Genomic DNA, 19,975 nt, shown 5'->3' on the forward strand with positions numbered 1-19,975 from the left:
TGATTGCGTTGTTGTCACAAACCCTCAGACTCGGAAAATTCCCCGTCTCCTTCAGTCACAGTTGTGCGGTCACGTGGTCGGCTGCCAGGGTGTGACGCTTGTGTGTCTGTGTGGGTGTGTGCAGGCGGCGGTGATGCGCGGCACGCTGCTGGCGCTGGAGGCGATGGGCCGGGACCGCGGCGGCCGCGGCGGCGCCGTGCTCAACGTGGCCTCCATCCTGGGGCTGTCCGCCATCGCCGGCGCGCCCGCCTACGTCACGAGCAAGCACGCCGTCGTCGGCCTCGTGCGCTCGTTCGGGGTGAGTCCCGCCCACACTCCACACCAGCACCAGCTGATGACGCGGTTCTCGCTGGGGGGGGGGGGGGGGGGGGGAAATAACAGTCAGAACTATTGCTGACAGCAAATCTCCACATTAGTCTACCCTCCAATAATCGCTTCATTGTTGCAGAACCACTGCAGCCTACAGTCATTTGAACGTGCTTACTGTATTCGAGCCTTGGTACCCCTCAACAATTTTTATCCCCCACACTTCTCTCTATTAATAAGCTCACTGTGCCTTGGTACACAGGGAAGTGTCCTATCAACTTACCCCTTCGCCTAGTCAGCCACTGCCGTCAGCTTCTTTTTTCCCAATTCTATTCACTACCTCTTTCTTAATTACCTGAAAACTCGCCCCCGTAGCCGAGATCGCCAGCGTACGCCCGTGCGACGGGGCTCGACTGAGAGATACGGCACACACTGGGCCAAGTAGCTTCAAAACCAGGACATAGTACAAAAGTGAACATAAAATCCCACAAAACTGAGTTTCTTGTAGGTGCTTTGGGTCGCTTTTTAGGAATCTGATGTCGGAATTACAAAATTCAAAATGGCTCATACAATTTGGCAGGTCAATAATCATAAATCTGGCGCATTCGAGCAAAATTTCTTGTAGAAAGTATTGTGAGGTCGCTGATAACGATTTATAAGTCGAATTTGCTGTATTGAAATGTTTTACTCGGTATTTTACATTTTTCAAGCGAAATTATAGTCACATTTGTCGCTTGTGTCACTACTGCTTTCAGGACGATCGCTTTCGGATTGTCTGCTGGGAGATTGTTTAAAAAGTAGATCTTTTACCTCAGGCAACATCTGTTTAACTTCAACTGTCATTTTCTGGACTCTCGAGATGAATGGATCCGAAGATGCCAAAAGCCAATGAAATACGATGTGTATCGGTTTCTCACGGGAATACTTCCGTGTAAAATCTTCTCAGTAACGCCGGGTATCCTTAGTTCGAGCTACCTGCGCGTCTTCAGACAGACGTCCAATCGACAACGGAGTAGCTTCGATTGTGTCATATCCGCGGATCAAAACTGTGCCCAGATATCGGCATCGGACATTATTGCAGAATATTGTGAGTCCGGTGAAGCTGCCACCAGACTTTCGAGAAAGATCGCTGTATTATAATTTTGGAATTCTATGTACAAAATATGAACTGTTTTGCAGCATTTCGCGAAACATAAAACAAGTTAGTACGGTACATTTTAATCACGTAAAAACATCATTACCCAATTTACCAAAAAAATTATGACCACAATTCCAAATAGCTCCTCAAAAATGATACAGAAACGCCTAATGACGTTTTCTGTGCAGATAATAGTGTATGAGATAATTGCAATAATGATAGACGCAGTTTAACTTGTGGCATTCCCGCAGGATAAAAACATGACCGTCGAATAAAAAGTGCAAATACGTGCACACAAATACATTTGAACTCGTTAACTATACTGTTAAGCCACCAGGACAGCCATTTACAAAAGTGGTGGCACGCAGAGGAAGTTCTGTAGCCAACGATTTCGGAAAATATCGGCAGCCGTTTAGTTTTAAATCGCATTACATCGGTTAAAATGTCATACACATACCTTCTGGAGTGGCACCCATCTTATTTTATCCTGATAACTAGGCACGATCGCTGTCACATATTAAACAGGGCTTACAAACAATAAAATGAAAAATTGGTGTTGGCTGATTCACTGTTCACCGTCAGATGTCACGCCATGCATCATATCGATGTGAGACCGGAACGACGCCGCAGCAATGGAGAAATATGCGCCATTGCAATCTGCACAGAATTTCGCGGGACTCATGTCATATCGGAACGGGCATATAATTTTCTTTATAAATTCTGTCCAGACTTTGAAGCGAGTTGGCACACTCTGCACCGCTCCGAACCCTGGTGGTGAATAACATTTTTCACTGCCGGCATTTGGCCTACAAGTGCAGGAGACATGCTGACGCAAGCTTCCTGATGATCACTATTTGCGCCAGTGTGCAGGATTTAATTCAAGCCTCGCCGCTTTGTCTCACGAACTGGGGGATGTGACAATATTAATGACGATGCACCCGTCGGGTGAGGACGTCCTAAGCTTGTCGGTCGGCTTGGTGCTGTTCGAGAGGAATACGCTACGTGTCGGCGCTGGACTTCAGTCCCTCCCTTCCCTCATCAGCATCACACGACACAAATATAACACAATTGCGTACATGCATTCCATTGCACTCAACTACTCTCCACGAATGTACATACGACACACCTCTCACATATCCGCAAGGAAAGCGGCAGATACGCTCGGCGATACTTTAATTTCCATGAATAACTCAGCCGACTTACGGCATCCTCTACCACATTTCAGAATCTTTTATTCTCTACTTATGTAGTACCCTGTACCCTGTTTGTGTCCATCTATAGGATAAAAACATTCGCAAGCCCCTCCATTGCCACCACCAGCATCTGTAACAAACTACCCTGAAATCTGCGCACTGATAAATGGCCTGTTGCTCTTATGGAAAAGTTGAAACACTATCTTTTGTCACCCTCATGACGTTTTCTCTAAAACTGACGGATATGGCCAGTTTTCCCTCTCTAAAGCAGCGAAGGAAATGCTCCTATTTTCTACCATTTACGAATCGTTCTCTTTTCATATCTCAGTCATTCGTGGCACTTCTTTTCCCCCTCTCTCCATTACTTGTTTCTTTATCACTTCTTCTCTCTGTCCGTCTTCCATCCTTCCACTCATGCCCATTGCTTCTAGCCGTCACTCTTTAGATCTACCTTCATGAAACTTGTTCGCATTGTTGTACTTCTAATGAACGATTGAAAATCGTGTATATTTTTTCCCTTTTGCGCTATAGAAATTACTAAGTGTTTTACAAAGTTCAAAATTAGATACAATTTATAAAATATTTATCGAAATTGAATGTGATGTAAAATATGTTAAATGCCTGGTTGGATGTAAGAGATGGTCTGATAGTCCTAATCTTGCCGGTTAAAATCGTTTCCCTTCTGTTCTACTCGCAAACAGAGCGAGGGGAAAACGTCTGTACATATGCCTCTGTACAAGCCTAAATTTCTGTTACCTTATCTTCGTAGTCCTTCCGCGAAATGTAGGTCGTTCTGCAGTCAGCTTCAAATGCTGGTTCTGTAAATATTCTCAATATCGTCACTCGATAACAACGACACCGTCCCTACAGGGATTCCCATTTCAGTTCTCGAAGCATCTCCGTAACACTTGCGTGCTGTTCGAACCTACTGGAAGTAAATCTAGCAACCCGTCTCTGAATTGCTTCGATGTCTTCCTTTAATCTGATCTATTGGTATCCCAAACACTCGAGCAGTACTCAAGAACGGGTCGCACTATAGTCGAGACGGTGTAAGGTGATCCCTGACAGCTCGCAACGCTGTTGAGAGCTTTCAACTGCGAAGCTTTAACGGCTGCGGGCAAAAACAGTAACCGTCTGAAAGGTTATCAGCCCCAGAGGCGTTGCCACAGAGAAGTTTACAACATCGCCATACGTTATTGGTTGAGATCGGCTCGGCCAAAGCTGCTGAGCCCTGCTCACTGCAACTGTCAGAGATCAATTTAACGCCGACGCATCTATAGCCTTCTACACGAGCTCTCCTTTACAGATGAACCACACATTTCTAAAACTCTCCGAATAAACTGAAATCCCCATTCGCCTTTCCACTAAATTCCTTACATGCTCTTTCCATTTCATGTCACTTTGCAAAGTTACGTCTAGATATTTATCCGACTTGCCTGTGTCAAGCTGCACGCTACGAATGCAGTATTCGAACATTACGGGATTGATTTTTCTCCTCATGTACATTATCTTACATTGTTCTACATTTAGAGATAGCTCTCATTTACCACATCAACCAGAAATTTCGTCTAAGTCATTTTGCGTACTCCTGAAGAAACGACGAGACCTTTCCGTGTACATCACCGTCACCGGCAAACACGTGCAGTTGCAGCTCACCCTGTCGGCCAGTTCATTTGTGCATATAGAGTGTAAGAGGCGTCTCCTTGGGGCACTTCCTGACGATACCCTTGTCCCTGATGAACACTCGCCGTCGAAAACAACGTACCGGATCCTACTACTTAAGAAGTCTTCACGCTATTCGCATATCTGGGAAGCTATTATCGAGGACAATGGAATCTGCCTGTTGTCCTTCATCTATAATTCGCGGGATATCATGTAAGACTACTCTGGAAAGAAATAATTTCAGTAAAAGCTTCCTGAGATCTATATATATATATTTATTTAGAACGTCCACATCTTCACCATCGACTGCATACATTCATTGTGATTTCCTGCGCAGCCCAACTCAAATACACTCCTGTTTGCGAAACTAGAGGGATATGGGAAATTAAGGTACAAAACAGTCAACAAATTCGAAAAAGATGTTGTACAGAGGCATATAATACACTATGTGATCAAAAGTATCCGGACACTCCCTAAAACATACATTTTTCATATTAGGTGCATTGTGCTGCCACCTACTGCCAGGTATTCCATATCAGCGACCTCAGTAGTCATTAGACATCGTGAGAGAGAAGAATTGGGCCCTCCACGCAACTCACGGACATCGAACGTGGTCAGGTGACTGGGTGACACTTGTGTCATACGTCTGTACGTGAGATTTCCACACTCCTAAACATCCCTAGGTCCACTGTTTCCGATGTGATAGTGAAGTGGAAACGTGAAGGGACACGTACAGCACAAAAGCGTACAGGCCGACCTCGTCTGTTGACTGACAGAGACGGCCGACAGTTGAAGAGGGTCCTAATGTGTAATAGACACACATCTATCCATCATCACACAGGAACTCCAAACTGCATCAGGATACACTGCAAGTACTATGACAGTTAGGCGGGAGGTGAGAAAACTTGGATTTCATGGTAGGGTGGCTGCACATAAGCCACACATCACGCCAATAAATGCCAAACGACGCCTCTCTTGGTGTAGGGAGCGTAAATATTGGACGATTGAACAGTGGAAAACGTTGTGTGGAGTGACGAACCACAGTAGACAATGTGGCGATCCGATTGCACGGTGTGGGTATGGCGAATGCCCGGTGTACTTCATCTGCCAGCATGTACAGTGCCAGCAGAAAAATTAGGAGGTGGTGGTGTTATGGTGTGGTCGTGTTTTTCATGGAGGGGGCTTGCACCCCTTGTTGTTTTGCGTGGCACTACAACAGCACACGCCTACAGTGAAGTTTCTTGCTTCCCATTGTTGAAGAGCAATTCGGGGATGGCGACTGCATCTTTCAACACGATTGAGTACCTGTTAATAATGCACAGCCTGTGGTGGAATGGTTACACGACAGTAACATAGCTGTTATGGACTGTCCTGCACAGAGCGCTGACCTGAATCCTATAAAACACTTTTGGGATGTTTTGGAACGCAGACTTCCTGCAAAGTCTCACCGACCGACATCGATACCTCTCCTCAGTGCAGCACTGCGTGAAGAATGGGCTGCCATTCCCCAAGAAACATTCCAGCACCTGATTGAACTATGCCTGCGAGAGTGGAAGATGTCATCAAGGCTAAGGATGCGTCAACATCATATCGAATTTCAGCATTATTTTAATCTGGACAGCAGGTCATATGTTGAAATGTGGACACATGGGTACAAAATGCTAAGTCTATACTGACAGGTGTAATCTACTTGGTGATGCAGTATGACTGTGCACGAGCGAGGTGACGCAGTGGTTATCACACTGGACTCTCTTTTGGGAGAACGACGGTTCAAACCCACGTCCGGCCATCCAGATTTAGGTTTCCGTGATTTCCCTAAATCGCTCCAGGAAAATTTCGGAATCGTTCTTTTGAAAGGGCACGGCCGATTTCCTTCCACATCCTTGACGCAATCAGTTCTTGTGTTTCCTCTCTAATGAATTCGATGTCGACAGGGTGTTAAACTCAATCTTCTTTCCTTACGACCGTGCCGAAAACATCAGGTTGTAACGCTTTTGACGTTGTTGTGGGAAGACTGTTCAACGGAGAGGAAAAAATCAATCTACTGATGTGCGTGCTTAATAAGGTACCACACATAAAAATATCTGCATATATATCCATTACAGTCTGCGTAGTTACTTCAGTGGTACTTAAATTGACATGTAGTATATTACTAAGAAAATTAGGTGCACGATTCTGACAGCGGTCACATTGAGTATTCTTTCCACAAGTTGGGAGACTAAACTGAAGTGATTCCGAAATCATCTTCTGGACGAAACGATCGTGAATTTCCGTTTCGCAAAAATATTCGTTGTCCTGCACTTTGTACAGTGTGATAGATTTGGAGGGTTGCATTGCTTAATATTTGATCCCTTTAAGATTAATACTGACTGTCCAAATAATACTATCTAATATGTCTAATATGTTCCCTCAAGATAAATAAAAAGAACGTTCTCCTTGCCCACTATAGTACTTGGGCATTTGCCACAAAAAATTTTATAGATGAATGATTTATTATTGCTACGTTGCATTGGTTCCTTTAGCATGTTATTACTCTCATAAGTTCAACTGAAATTGTACCAAGGTGTGGAGTGGTGGGGTACCTCATTACTTTGGTTCTTTTGTTTTACCATTTGTTAATGTGATCTCATTTTCGGTCGTGTTTGCTCTGGTTTTCCTTTTTTTGTTATACATTTTGCCAACCATATCGGCATGAGAAACAACCCTAAACCCCAGTTGTTGTAAGGTAGGTAATTTTTGTGAATTTAAGCTTCAAGCGGCAAGTTCATTGAACGATGTAACATAAACTCGAAAAACGTTCTCTTAAAACGGATGATTCCAATCATTGTTCATCAGTGTATAAGTAGACGTACTCTTACTTACGTTTGTACTCGATGTCAATGTACTTTTCTATCAGGAAAGCTTGGATTGCTGCTCCCAGTCTGTGGTTTATATTCTCTTTACTTTTATTATTTTTACTTATTTTTCAGCCTCAAATAGCAAAATTCTCGTAAAATACCCCACGTCTCATTTTCTAATCTACCTCCCTCAACGTCACATGACTTAATTCGATTACACTCCTTTAGTCATGCTTTACTTTTATAAATACTTACGTTATAATCTCTGTCCAAGACACTACGCATTCGACTCAACTGATATTCCAAGTCCTTTGACATACCTATAACTATTGCTAAGATGACTTCATTCTCGAAGGACATTTAGCGCGTTACACAGGGATTACAGTCTGGCAGAAAATTTTAAAGCCCATCAAGCTGTTGACATTACACCGTCATAGTGCAGTGGTCCCTTTCTTGAAGTGGATATTTTCTCTGGATGACGTTAATCAGTAGCTACTTTCCTATACTGACGAGATGAGAGTTTTTCATGAATCAACTTTCCTTTGGGTAACAAATTCAGCTTAGTCTATCTTTTATTTATAGATTTTATCGATTGCTTTTAATACGTCTATATTTTTATCTATTCTGTACTGATTTTGGCACCTGTGTGGCACTGATGGATCCAAACATTTCAGTAATTCTCTTTTACTTTTGAAACATACATTTCCCCTGTATGCTTCCTATCTCCTATGGCACATAGTTCAAAATCCCCTATCATGTGCCATACCTGTCTATTCCTTCTTCTGGCCTGCGTTTTCCAGAAACTATTTTCTAGACTATTCTAACCTCTTTCCGTTTCTTAATTTAACGGAGTATTTGGTTTTTAACACAACTTAAGTAATTAAATTAGATATCCGTTTAAAATCTAAGTATATGGGAATACACTAACCTTCCAAATTCCAGCTTGCCTTTACACTCTCACTTAAGAGGCCGTGCAACAATACAGATTTCTTGTTCGCATCAAGGCACACCCAAGACACACAGTCTGTCCTAGGTCACTACTATCCTTGGTCTTCACTAACGTCTGTCATTCACATAAGCTGATGGGAACAACGTTGAAAATCTCCGTTCTAGTTGCCAGTTCGCCAAAAACTAAGTATTCCAAAAAATGGTGAAATATTTTTGTCACTGCGATGGTCATATTGAATACTGCAGTTGTTGCTGTACAACGTAACCCTCATGTGAGACCAAGCAGTTTTCGAAATACGATGGACTTCCCTATAAATTTCCGTTCTGTTGTCATCTTTCGAACTGCAGAAAATAGTATGACAATTTCATTGTGATAGTCTGTCCTATTTTCTTTCTCCGTGTTCTTTATTTGGATTGATGGACGTATATACGGACACATTGATCAACCTCGTCACTTAGCGTTTGTGGCGGTCCGTCATCACAAGCGGCTTGTATAAAGCGTCTAAGGAATATAAATTCGCAATAAATACAAGGTGAGTCAGGAGGAAAGGTACATGCTTTGAAAGTTGATAGTATTGATGATTCTGAACAAAAAACTTCAAATGAACATATGCTATTTTCTTCACAGTATCCGATATACGACTGTCGCATGACCTTCTTCACCAGCACTTGCATACGAATACAATTAAAGCAACATCAGGGTACAAAGTGTTGGCTTTACTGACCATTTCAGTGCACATATCACTTGCGCCTGGTGGAGCGCAGAGTAACAGGTCCAGTTGTTTTAGATAACGATCGCAACGGAGTTTGGTATTTTGAATCCCTTTAAAAGGTGTTACCAGAATACTTAGAGGCTATTCCTTTGACAAACGACGTCGTATGGAGTTTCAGCACGACAGAGCTCCTGCACATTCCGTACTTCCAGTGAAACAGTCTGTCACTGAAATGTATCTTGGGCGGTGAATCGGTCCCCATAGAGTCATTTTTTGGCCACTGAGGTTACCCGGTCTCACACCATAATACCACAGTTTGTTGGGTTGGTTTAAGAGCGAAGTCTCCAAACGCAAAGTAGACACAAAGGAGGAACTTCTCGTTCGTATTTTACATATGTGTGCTTAAGTAAAGGACCGTACGAATGAACTCAAATCAGAAAGACAGAAACTGTTTACAGGATCTGTAAAATACATTATAATTGAAGGTGAACTTCCTGAACTTCTTGCATGAGGATACATACACAGTTAAACAAAAATTAGATCACACTGTTTCTTTTACTGTCGCCTACAGTTGTCCTGTTTCCCACTGTTTTCATTATTTTCTTCGGAAACTCTTAAGAACGGAACATATGAAACTTCATGGCAGATTAAAAATGTGTGCCGGACCGAGACACGAAGCCGGGACCTTTGCCTTACGTGGGCAAGTGCTCTACCAACTAAGCCACCCAAGCACGACTCACGACCCGTCCTCACAGCTTTACTTTCACCAGTACCTCGTCTCTTCCTTCGGAACTTCACAGAAGCTCTCCCGAGAAACTTGTAGAACTAAAAAATGGTTCAAATGGCTCTAAGCACTATGGGACTTAACATCTGAGGCCATCAGTCCCCTAGACTTAGAACTACTTAAACCTAACTAACCTAAGGACATCACACACATCCATGCCCGTGGCAGGATTCGAACCTGCGATCGCAGCAGCAGCGTGGTTCCGGACTGAAGCACCTAGAACCGCTCGGCCACATCGGCCGGCTTCTTGGAGAACTAGCACTCCTGAAAGAAAGGATATTGCCGAGACATCGAGTTGCCTCAGTCCGGGGGATATTTCCAAAATGAAATTTTTACTCTGCAGCGTAGTGTGCGCTGATATGAAACTTTCTGGTAGATTAAAACTGTGTTGGTAGGGCACTTGCCCGTGAAAGGCAAAGGTCGCGAGTTCGAATCTCGGTCCGGCACACAGTTTTAATCTGCCAGGAATTTTCATATCAGTCCACACTCCGCTGCAGAGCGAAAATTTCATTGCGGAACATATGTTCATATGACATCATTTGTTCAGAAGGACTCAAATCCTGTTACTTTTCTCCTGACTCGCCCTCTGTTTATAACACCAGATTACTTCGTTACACTGTTCAGATGACAGATCCAAGTCAATGTGTAGAACAATATGCATGCAGTTTCTGGAATAAATAATATTTAAATGAAAAAAGTCACTTGAAATAATTCTTATTTCAAATTCCTTTCCTACAAAACACAAACACAATAGTTAAAGAATGCCTCTAAATGAACTTGTATAGTATCTGGTCATAGTATCCGGACACCTATTAATGAACAATAATATGAGGTGTCTCCACCCTTCGCCTTTATGACGGCTTGTGCTCTGATGGAGACACTTTCAGTAGGTATCTGTATGTCTGTGGAGGAATGGTAAACCATGCTTCTTCAAGAACCGAGTCCAGAGAATGTAGCGATGTTGGACGCTTAGATCTGGAGCGAAGTCGGCGTTCTAACTCATCCCAAAAGTGCTCCATTGGGTTCAGATCGGAAATCTGGGCAGGCCAGTCCGTTTCAGGAATGTTATTGTCCACAAACCAATGCCTCACATACGCATTATGATAGTGCGCACTGTAATGCTAATACAGTCATCTTCTCCGAACTGTTACTCTGCTGTACGCAATACACAACGACGTAAAACGTGTTCATATAATTGCGGACTTAGGCGTTGGCTTGAGTGCAGGGACCGTACACTAACGTCGAAAAATACCCCCACACTGTAACAGCACATCCTCTGTACTTCAATGTTGGTACTACTCATTACAGCATATAACATTCTCTAGGCATTTGGGTAACCCAGACCAATTCATCGGTATGCGACAATGTGTAGCCTGATTCATCACTCCAATCCACTGGTTTACATTCGCCCACTGCCCACTTTCCAGTGGCATCGCTCTTACACCACCTCTCAAGCGTCGCTTAGCACTGACAACAGAAGTGTGTGGCTTGTAAGGAGCCGCTCGACTATGGCGCTGAATTCACTTTAAACTCCCAGTGCTCAGTCAGTAAGCTAGCTGGACTGCTGCTAGCACTCCGGAACTCACGAGTGATTTCTTCAGCTGATACCGCGCACGTTGTAAAAAATTATTTTACGCATTGCTCAGTGCTCCCTGTCAGTCATCACATGAGGTTGCCTGGTCTTGATTTAGCGAGGGATGCTCCTTCAGGTGTCCACTTCACAGTCACATCGTCAGCAGTTACGTGGAGAGCTTAAGAATCGTTCAAATGTCACTGAGGGATTTCTTACTCAGGTGACATACAATGGTTAGCTCACGTTCGGGCCGCGCGGGGTAGCCGCGTGGTCCGAGGCACCTTGCCACGGTTCACGTAGTTCGCCCCATCGGAAGTTCGAGTCCTCCCTTGTGCATGGGTCTGTGTGTTGCCCTTAGCGTAAGTTGGTTTAAGTTAGAATTAATAGTGTGTAAGCCTAGGAACCGATGACCTCATTAGTTTGGTCCCGTAGGATCTTACCACAATTTTTTCCAACGTTCGAAGTCACTGACCTCTCCTGACTGACCCATTCTGCTGTTACTGCTTCCGTTTATACTGGCAAGTCCACCTCTCGTGACATCTGTTGGTCAATTCAGCGTTACATGAGGGGTCTTCCAGATTCTTTCGATAAGATAGTACATTTTCGCCTCTGTCAATTGACCGGTTTGCTCTCTGTTGCAGATGCCATACCACTGGGAACGTACGGGAGTGCGCGTCATGGCCCTATGCCCTGGCGTTACGGAGACGCCGTTGGTGGCTGGGGCAGGAGGCCCTCAGATGTCCTCCATGGGGCAACTGGCCGCGCAGGAGCTCGCAGAGCTGCCACAGCAGAAGTAAGTGCCGCTGTCTGCTCCTACATAAACTCGCTCACAACTACACTTAAGCACCAAAGAAACTGATATAGGCAAGCGTATTCAAATAGAGAGATATGTAAACAGGCAGGAAGCTTACGTACGTGTCACCTGTCAGAGTCGTACCTAGAAGTGTCAGGGGTACCGTATCACTCCAACTGCACACGCCCCACACCATTACAAGGACTCCACCAGCTTGAACAGTCCCCAGCTGACATGCAGGGTCTATGGATTCATGAGGTTGTCTCCTTAGCCATACACGTTCATCTGCTCGATACAATTTGAAACGAGACTCGTCCGACCAGGCAACATGTTTCCAGTCATCAACAGTCTACTGTCGGTGTTGACGGGCTGAACCAAGCGTGAAACTATATGTCGTGCTCCGGTGCCTGTATAAGACAACAGTTGTTAGATCGGTTACTGTCGCTACAATGGCAGGTTATCAAGATGTAAGTGAGTTTGAACGTGGTGTTATAGTCGGCGCACGAGCAATGGGACACAGCATCTCCGAGGTAGTGATGAAGTGGGGATTTTCCAGTATGACCATTTCGCGAGTGTACCGTGAATATCAAGAATTATGTAAAACATCAAATCTCCGACATCGGTGTGGTCTGAAAGAAGATCCTACAAGAACGGGACCAACCATGACTGAAGACACTCGTTCAGCTTGACAGAAGTGCAACCCTACCGCATATTGCTGCAAATTTCAATGCTGTACCATCAACAAATGTCAGCGTGCGAATCATTCAACAAAATATCATCGATATGGGCTTTCGGAACCGAAGGTCCACTCGTGTACCCTTGATGACTGCACGACACATAGTTTCACACTTGCCTAGGCCCGTCAACCCCTAAATTGGACTGTTTATGACTGGAATCATGTTGCCTGGTCGGGCGAGTCTCGTTTCAAATTGTATCGAGCGATTGAATGAGTATCGAGACAACCTCACGAACACATAGACCCCGCATGTCAGCAGGGAACTTTTCAAGCTGGTGGAGGCTCTGTAATGGTGTGGGGCGCGTGCAGTTGGTTTGATATGGGACCCCTGATATGTCTAGATACGACTCTTACAGGTGACACGTTCGTAAGCATCCTGTCTGATGACCTGGTTCCATTCAAGTCCGAACTTGCGCAATTCCATCATGACAATGTGACACCCCACACATCCAGAATTGCTACAGAGTGGCTCCAGGAACACTCTTCTCAGTAAACACTTCAGCTGTCCACCAAACTCGCCAGAGATGAACATTATTGAGCGTACCTGGGATACCGTTCAACGTGCTGTTCAGAAGAGATCTCCACCCCCTCGTACTCTTATGAATTGTGGACAGCCCTGCAGGATTCATTATGTCAGTTCTCTCCAGTACTACTTTAGACATTAGTCGAATCCATGCCACATCGTGTTGCGGCACTTCTGCGTGCTCGCGGGGGCCCTACAGAATATTAGGCAGGTTTATCAGTTTCTTTGGCTCTTCTGTGTATACACTGAGGTGACGAAAGTCACGGGATACCTGTTAATATCGTGTCGTACCTTCTTTACTCGGAGTAGTGCAGCAACTCGAGATGGCATGAATTCAACAAGTTGTTGGAAGCCCCCAGCAGAAATACTTATCCACGGAAAATATTGTTGGTGCAGGAGTTTGGGCACGAGATGACCTCTCTATTTCTTGATTAAGTCCCATAAAAGTTCGATGGGACGCATGTCGGGTGATCTGGTGACAAAATCATTCGCTCGAATTGCCCAGAATGTTTTTCTAACCAGTCACGAACAATTGTGATCCAGTGACGTGAATCATTGTCATCCTTAAAAATGCCGTCGTTGTTTGGGAACGTGAAATCAATGAATGGCTGCAAATGATCTCCTAGTAGCCGAACATAACCATTTCCAGTCAACAATCGGTTCAGTTGGACCTGGGGACCCAGTCCACTCCACGTAAACACAGCCCCTACCAACAGCTTGCACACTGCCTTGTTGACGACTTGGGTCCATGGCTTCGAGAGATCTCTGCCACATTCCAACCCTACCATCAGGTCTTACCAGCTGAAATCGGGACTCATCCGACCAGGCCACGGTTTTCCGGTCGTCTAGGGTCCAACCATATGGTTACGAGCACAAGAGATGCGCTGCAAGCGATGTCCTGCTGTTAGGAAAGCCACTCGCATCTGTCGTCTGCTGCCACAGCCCACATTGATTTCTGCTGTTGTCTGTTAGCACTGACAACTGTACGCAAACACCGCTGCTCTTGGTCGTTAATTGAAGACAGTCTGTCATTGCAGTGTCTTTGGTGAGAGGTAATGCTCGAATTTTGGTATCCTCAGCACACTGTTGACACTGTGGGTTTCGAAATCTTGAATTCCCTAACGATTTTCGAAATGGGAAGCTCCATGCTTCTAGCTCCGACAACCATTCCGCGTTCAAAGTATCTTAATTCCCCCTCATGCGGCTATAATCACGTCGTAAATCTTATCATATGAATCAGCTGAGTACAGCTCCGGCAGTTCACTGTCCTAATGTACGCGACACTACCGCCATCTGCATATGTGCATATCGCTGTCCGATGACTTTCTCACCTAGGTGAATTTACACTTTCTTTTTCTTTTCAAGAGAAAATTCATAATTACTACAAACAAAAAGTAAGGTAATTCAATAAATTTCACGCTCAGTTTTCGCATGAATAGTTTCTTTCGTCCCACTATTGGCTGCGGTCTGTTTGGGGCCACACACTGCATATCCTGAGCACTTGACCTCAACCTCAATGTTGGAAACCTTTTCCGGAAACGAGCAGTTTACCCCTTTCCAGCCCTTCTGGTCTCCTAATTCAACATTGGTTAGCACACTGGACTCGCATTCGCGAGGACGACGATTCAAACCCGCGTCCGGTCATCCTGATTTAGGTTTTCCGTGATTTCCCTAAATCGTTTCAGGCAAATGCTGGGATGGTTCCTGTGAAAAGGCATGGCCGATTTCCTTCCCCGTCCTTCCCTAATCCGAGAGCGTGCTCCGTCTGTAATGACCTCGGTGTCGACGAGACGTTAAACACTGATCTGCTCCTCCTGTTCCTAATTCAAACCATGAGGAAGATCATTCCTGTAGTCCAGTTGACATGCTCGGCATCACAGGTCCTTAGCCGTCATCTCGAAAAATCTTCTGTGTAACTGCAGAGGTGATTTCTTGTTTTGAGATAAAAACGTAATACAACCCTCTAGAAACCTTTTTGTTGTCGGTAGCACTTAGATCTTTCTTCAGAACTCTTCTCTTCAGTGTATTTCATTAGACTCGAAAGATGCTTGCAGAAATTTTCAAAACCGTGCCGTCTTTCACTGCCTGTATTGCTCTCTCCATGTCACATGGGTCTCATGATTGACTTTCACCTGTGTGCAAATGTTTGTACCTTACTACTGTACAGAAACAATTAACTATTTTGTTATTTAACATTTATTATTGAGTAATTATGATATTTATTACTGATTATTATTATTACTATTATCAATCTTTTTATTTATTGTTTTATTTATTACGATTCATCGTTTATGATTGTTACAGTTGTTAATTCTTCACATACCTCACAGCAGAAACGTAAGAAACAAATTTTAGTTGACGGCAGATTATCGGCCACAGCGACAGGTATTTTGGTCTATGGTCACTGGCATATCTAGACACCATTCCAAAATAGTAGTTGGTAGTTGGCAACGGCCTCCGATGAAGTAATTGTTGGCTCGGAAATTTGTCGTTCAGTAACTAATCTTTCAACACCTAACTTGTAATGTAAACTGGTAATAATTACGTGAAGTGAGAAGTTAGGTACTGTACATTGAAAGGTCTCAAAACCACACACACCGTGACTGCAAGACAACTCGGTATCCCACCTTGTTCATGTTATGTATAACACGGATTTTGAGAGACTCCGGTATTGATACTGTACTATTGTGGCACTGTATGGACTCAAATTCAGCCATTATGCCCGTCGTTCTCCTTCAATGGTTTTTCAGAGAAATAATAACCAAAGAAACGACCTACGGTTACTCCGAGCAGGGCATTGCAAGAGACGCTCACAGGCAGTTCATCTGTGTCTATCATAAGATTTTTTTTCTTTATGACATTGTTTCAACAAAATGATGATTCTTACTGTCAAAAATACCTCGTCCTGCTGTCATAGACGAATTGGCAGTGATTGGTTTGGCATTGTCCTAATTGGAATAACCCTAGCGATATTGCTTAGAAAAATGATAAAAAACATTGCAGTACATTGTTCACGAACGTTATCAGTATGCATGCAGCAGCATGCGCTACTAGGTTCCAAAACGTCGCGCAGAGAAACTGGATTATCCCAGAGCTCGTATCTCGGCTTCTATTCGTGATAGAGAGATAGGGTTAAGAATTTTGGATAGCCATTGGGCTATCTGTATACACAACAGAAGGATCGTCTTAGTGTCACTATCCTGCAGTACACGTTAAAAGCATGAGTGTTACACACTTCCTCCAGCTTGGGCAAATGGAGCAAATCGTTTGGTTCTTTTTACATTTGATGTAGTCTACGACGGGCCTTAATGGGCTTATCAAGGCACCTTTAGTTTTTGGCCGGTTCCTTAGAAACCCCCAAAAAGGTTCTCTTTTGCCATTTTCCGTATTAAAATCGAGCCACGGATTGCACGATGGCTATGCTCAGAAAATGGTTGAAATTTTTACGATACATTTCTAGGATCACGATGCCGAAGGACCTGGAAACTTTGCATGATATCTTCATCCGTTTCTGAGATACAGAGGTTCAAAGTTACCCAACTTGTACACGTAAAAGCCGATGTGAGGGGAAAACGTAGTTTATAAGCTGAATAATACGCATAAATATGCTGTAAAGCGTCTCCGTTGTCATGAAAAGGGTTCTGGGAAACACATGCAAAATTTTAGTGCACGTTAATTCCGTTCTGAGGTGTAAAATTAATTTTGCCTCATTTCAATTTCACATAATTAAACTACCAAAATTGTACTAGCCTGTAAGGATTTTTTCACATGAGTGATACCCTGCTGTGGCAGGGAAAATAAGGCACGAGCGGAATAATGTTCCTAACGGAGCACAAGAAAAGCGAAGATCCTGCTGTTTAAAAGACTCTGACTCAAAAGTGGGGTACCAGCTACCTAATTCTACTTTCCTCAGCGCCTTCAAAAATTTCCATAAAAAGTTTGGCATGCGAACGTATTTGTGCTTCTTTAGGTTGAGAGGGAAGGAGACAGTGGCTGTGGGACAGGAATAGAGAGAAGGAGAAGGTGGAACTGGATGAGAGCCAGTAATAATGAAAGAGTGATTGTATGACAACGAGGAAGAGAGAGATAGTGACCGTGTGAAGAGACAGCAGCAGTAGGATAGGAGGAATGAGATATTAGAAGTGAGAGAGAGAGCAAGAGAGAGGCATTGACAGTGAGCGGAACAGGACGAAGTGGGTGTGAGCGACTTTCCGGTAGGGGAGCCTGTGGGAATGAGAGATGAGCTGCATGTTAAACAGAGCGCGTATATGTTTGCATGCCAATAGAACTGCGAAAATTTTTGAAGTTGCAGAGGATGGTAGAATGAGGCAGTTGGTATCCCACTTTTCAGTCAATGTTTTTAAAAGGAGCACATTTGCCTCTTTTGTGCTCCAATAGTAGCATTTTTCCGCTTCAAGAAGTTATTGTTTATGGGAAAAGGTATCTGTAGTACTCGAGTTGCACTAAATACATGCCGAACTCCTAGTTTTACATCATACACAGACTCCTAATGGAAGTGATGCATATTTTTAGAAATCCAACGTCAGCTGTACTGCACGATCGCATATCCCGTTAATACTTCTCCACAGTATGAATGAACATTTCAGAATTAACCTCTTACCAGATTATAAAAGCCAGATTAAACTGAGGGAGAGTGTGGCACCTACACGATGGTTTACCTGGAGCACGTGAAATTTTTTGGTTGGTACTTGAGTCTGGTGACTGATTTTAGAATGAGAAGAATAATGGTCACTTGAGACCGTATAAGCAGTTTCCGCCATTTTCTATTGTCTTTGTTGTTGTTAAACACGAAGATCTGTTTAGCACAGAATTTACAAATACGTATTTCGCTTTCAGAAAATAGAAGTGCTGTATAATATATCAAAGCTATTTGGAATTTATTGTTAATCGTTCAGTTTGAGTAAAATTTAGAACTATTTATATAACTTGTTGACAGTTAAGCCATACTTCATCGGTCGTGCACCATCGTGTACCTTGATACAGAAGAAGGTCTTTACCATGGAACATGTGATACTTGCAGATGAACTGGGTTTCTTTAACGTCTTAACAATTTTACCAGTCTTGTAAATGGAAATTTGTGTTACTCTTCAGTAACTTCATTTCAAAATGTTTTAAGCCTGTAACTACCTTTTGATGATACTTCTGTTTAATTAGATTACTCTGCTTCATCATTGGTGTGTAGTAGAGTAATAACGTAACTGATTCACCATTAAACACAGTACTGACAACATTTTTTTCAGTTACAACACTTTTATATCAATGGAATATTTGTTCCTGGGTACAAGACCAAGTTCAACCTAGGAACATGTTTTGACTTTCGGAGAAACCTTAATTTTCCGAAGTAATTTCAGAAAAAGACTGCAGCACATAAAAAGCGAATGCCATCATTTAAAAAGTGGAATTATAAAATGTATTAAACTAGCTAGGGAGCTAAAGTCTGGAAAGTGTACAAAAGTACTAACACTCTCCCCTAATTAAGTCGAGCAATAATATCAAAATTGGACAGTCGAAGAGCAGCATTACTCTGTAATGTTTTAACTGGCGCACAGCTGTGTGAGCAGATGCCGAGAAACGAGTCTGGAGAGCGGAACTGCGCAACGAATTTCTTGGAATAATTTCCAAGGCCGCTCCGTCCTCGTCTAGTTTTCCTGCTAAGACTGATAGAGAACTTGCCACAGTGTCCCAGGGACTGGCCGGGGTGCCTAACGTGTACAGACTGTGACGTTGCCTTTCTACCAAAGATTCCCATTAAAGTTCCCCCAGCATCTCCGTTATATTTTCTTGTGGACTATACTGTCTTGTTACGATCCCAGTAGTGCACGGTCCTTTTCGTTCCATGTCTGTTGCCGTGTCTACTTGATGAAGACTCCACTATGTCTAATCTTGTGAAGGTAAACAGGAGTAAAGAGAACTCCTATTCCTTGTAGCTCGTGTATCTGTGTTGTTGTCCTGAACAATGCAAGTGGTGTAACTCCGAAAACGCTATCTGATAAAATGAGTCGCTTAATTTTAAACACTATAACTGAATTTTAACTAACTTCGCCAAAATTATTAGCAAAAGTAACTATACCTTAAATAAGCTGTTCTGTGAAATTCAATTGCGCCGTACAGTGAAGTGCTACAACGCATGACGTCACCATACATGACTTGCAAATGCAACACAATAGCTAACACAATACAAAAATGTTTCATAAAATTGCTAATCAAATTTTTAAAAAATAAATAAATAAGTCGCCAAAGTGTTCCTTTAACAATAATCTGAGCCGGTCGCTGTGGCCGAGCGGTTCTAGGCGCTTCAGTCCAGCACCGCGCTGCTGCTACGGTCGCAGGTCCGAATCCTGCCTCCGGCATGGATGTGTGTGATGTTCTTAGGTTAGTTAGATTTAAGTAGCTCTAAGTCTAGGGGACTGATGACCTCAGATGTTAAGTCACATAGTGCTCAGAGCCATTTGAACCATTTTCTAAGTCTAGGGGACTGATGACCTCAGATGTTAAGTCCCATAGTGCTTAGACCCATTTGAACCATTTGAACAATAATCTGTGAATTTACACGCGCAATCCTACTAAACAAAGCTCTAAACACAGAATAACACACACACAAATGTAACACTACTCTGTGAAATGTAATTTCTGTCCATAAAATGAAATCTGAACTGATCCTTACCTAAACTGAACCTGATAATTTCGAAAAGCAGTACTTACCTCTCAGGATCTCAGTTTCATGACTGAAATATAGGTGGACATAATA

The 19,975-nt window shown here is 43.4% G+C and overlaps 1 protein-coding gene and 1 long non-coding RNA gene across 3 annotated transcripts in view; one reads left to right on the forward strand and one right to left on the reverse strand.

Moving 5' to 3' along the window:
- The window catches only part of LOC126412694 (15-hydroxyprostaglandin dehydrogenase [NAD(+)]-like), a 248,595-nt gene that overhangs the window by 212,206 nt on the left and 16,414 nt on the right, over positions 1-19,975 (forward strand). For both annotated transcript variants that reach the window (XM_050082407.1, XM_050082406.1), the window contains exons 4-5: positions 125-298; positions 11,796-11,947. In XM_050082407.1, the coding sequence (XP_049938364.1) occupies positions 125-298; positions 11,796-11,947 (326 nt within the window). The remainder of the gene's footprint in view (positions 1-124; positions 299-11,795; positions 11,948-19,975) is intronic.
- The window catches only part of LOC126412695 (uncharacterized), a 251,442-nt gene that overhangs the window by 128,686 nt on the left and 102,781 nt on the right, over positions 1-19,975 (reverse strand). The gene's annotated exons all lie outside the window — the stretch shown is intronic.

Source organism: Schistocerca serialis, chromosome 7 (genome assembly GCF_023864345.2).
Source record: "Schistocerca serialis cubense isolate TAMUIC-IGC-003099 chromosome 7, iqSchSeri2.2, whole genome shotgun sequence".
In the NCBI taxonomy this organism is placed as follows: domain Eukaryota; kingdom Metazoa; phylum Arthropoda; class Insecta; order Orthoptera; family Acrididae; genus Schistocerca; species Schistocerca serialis.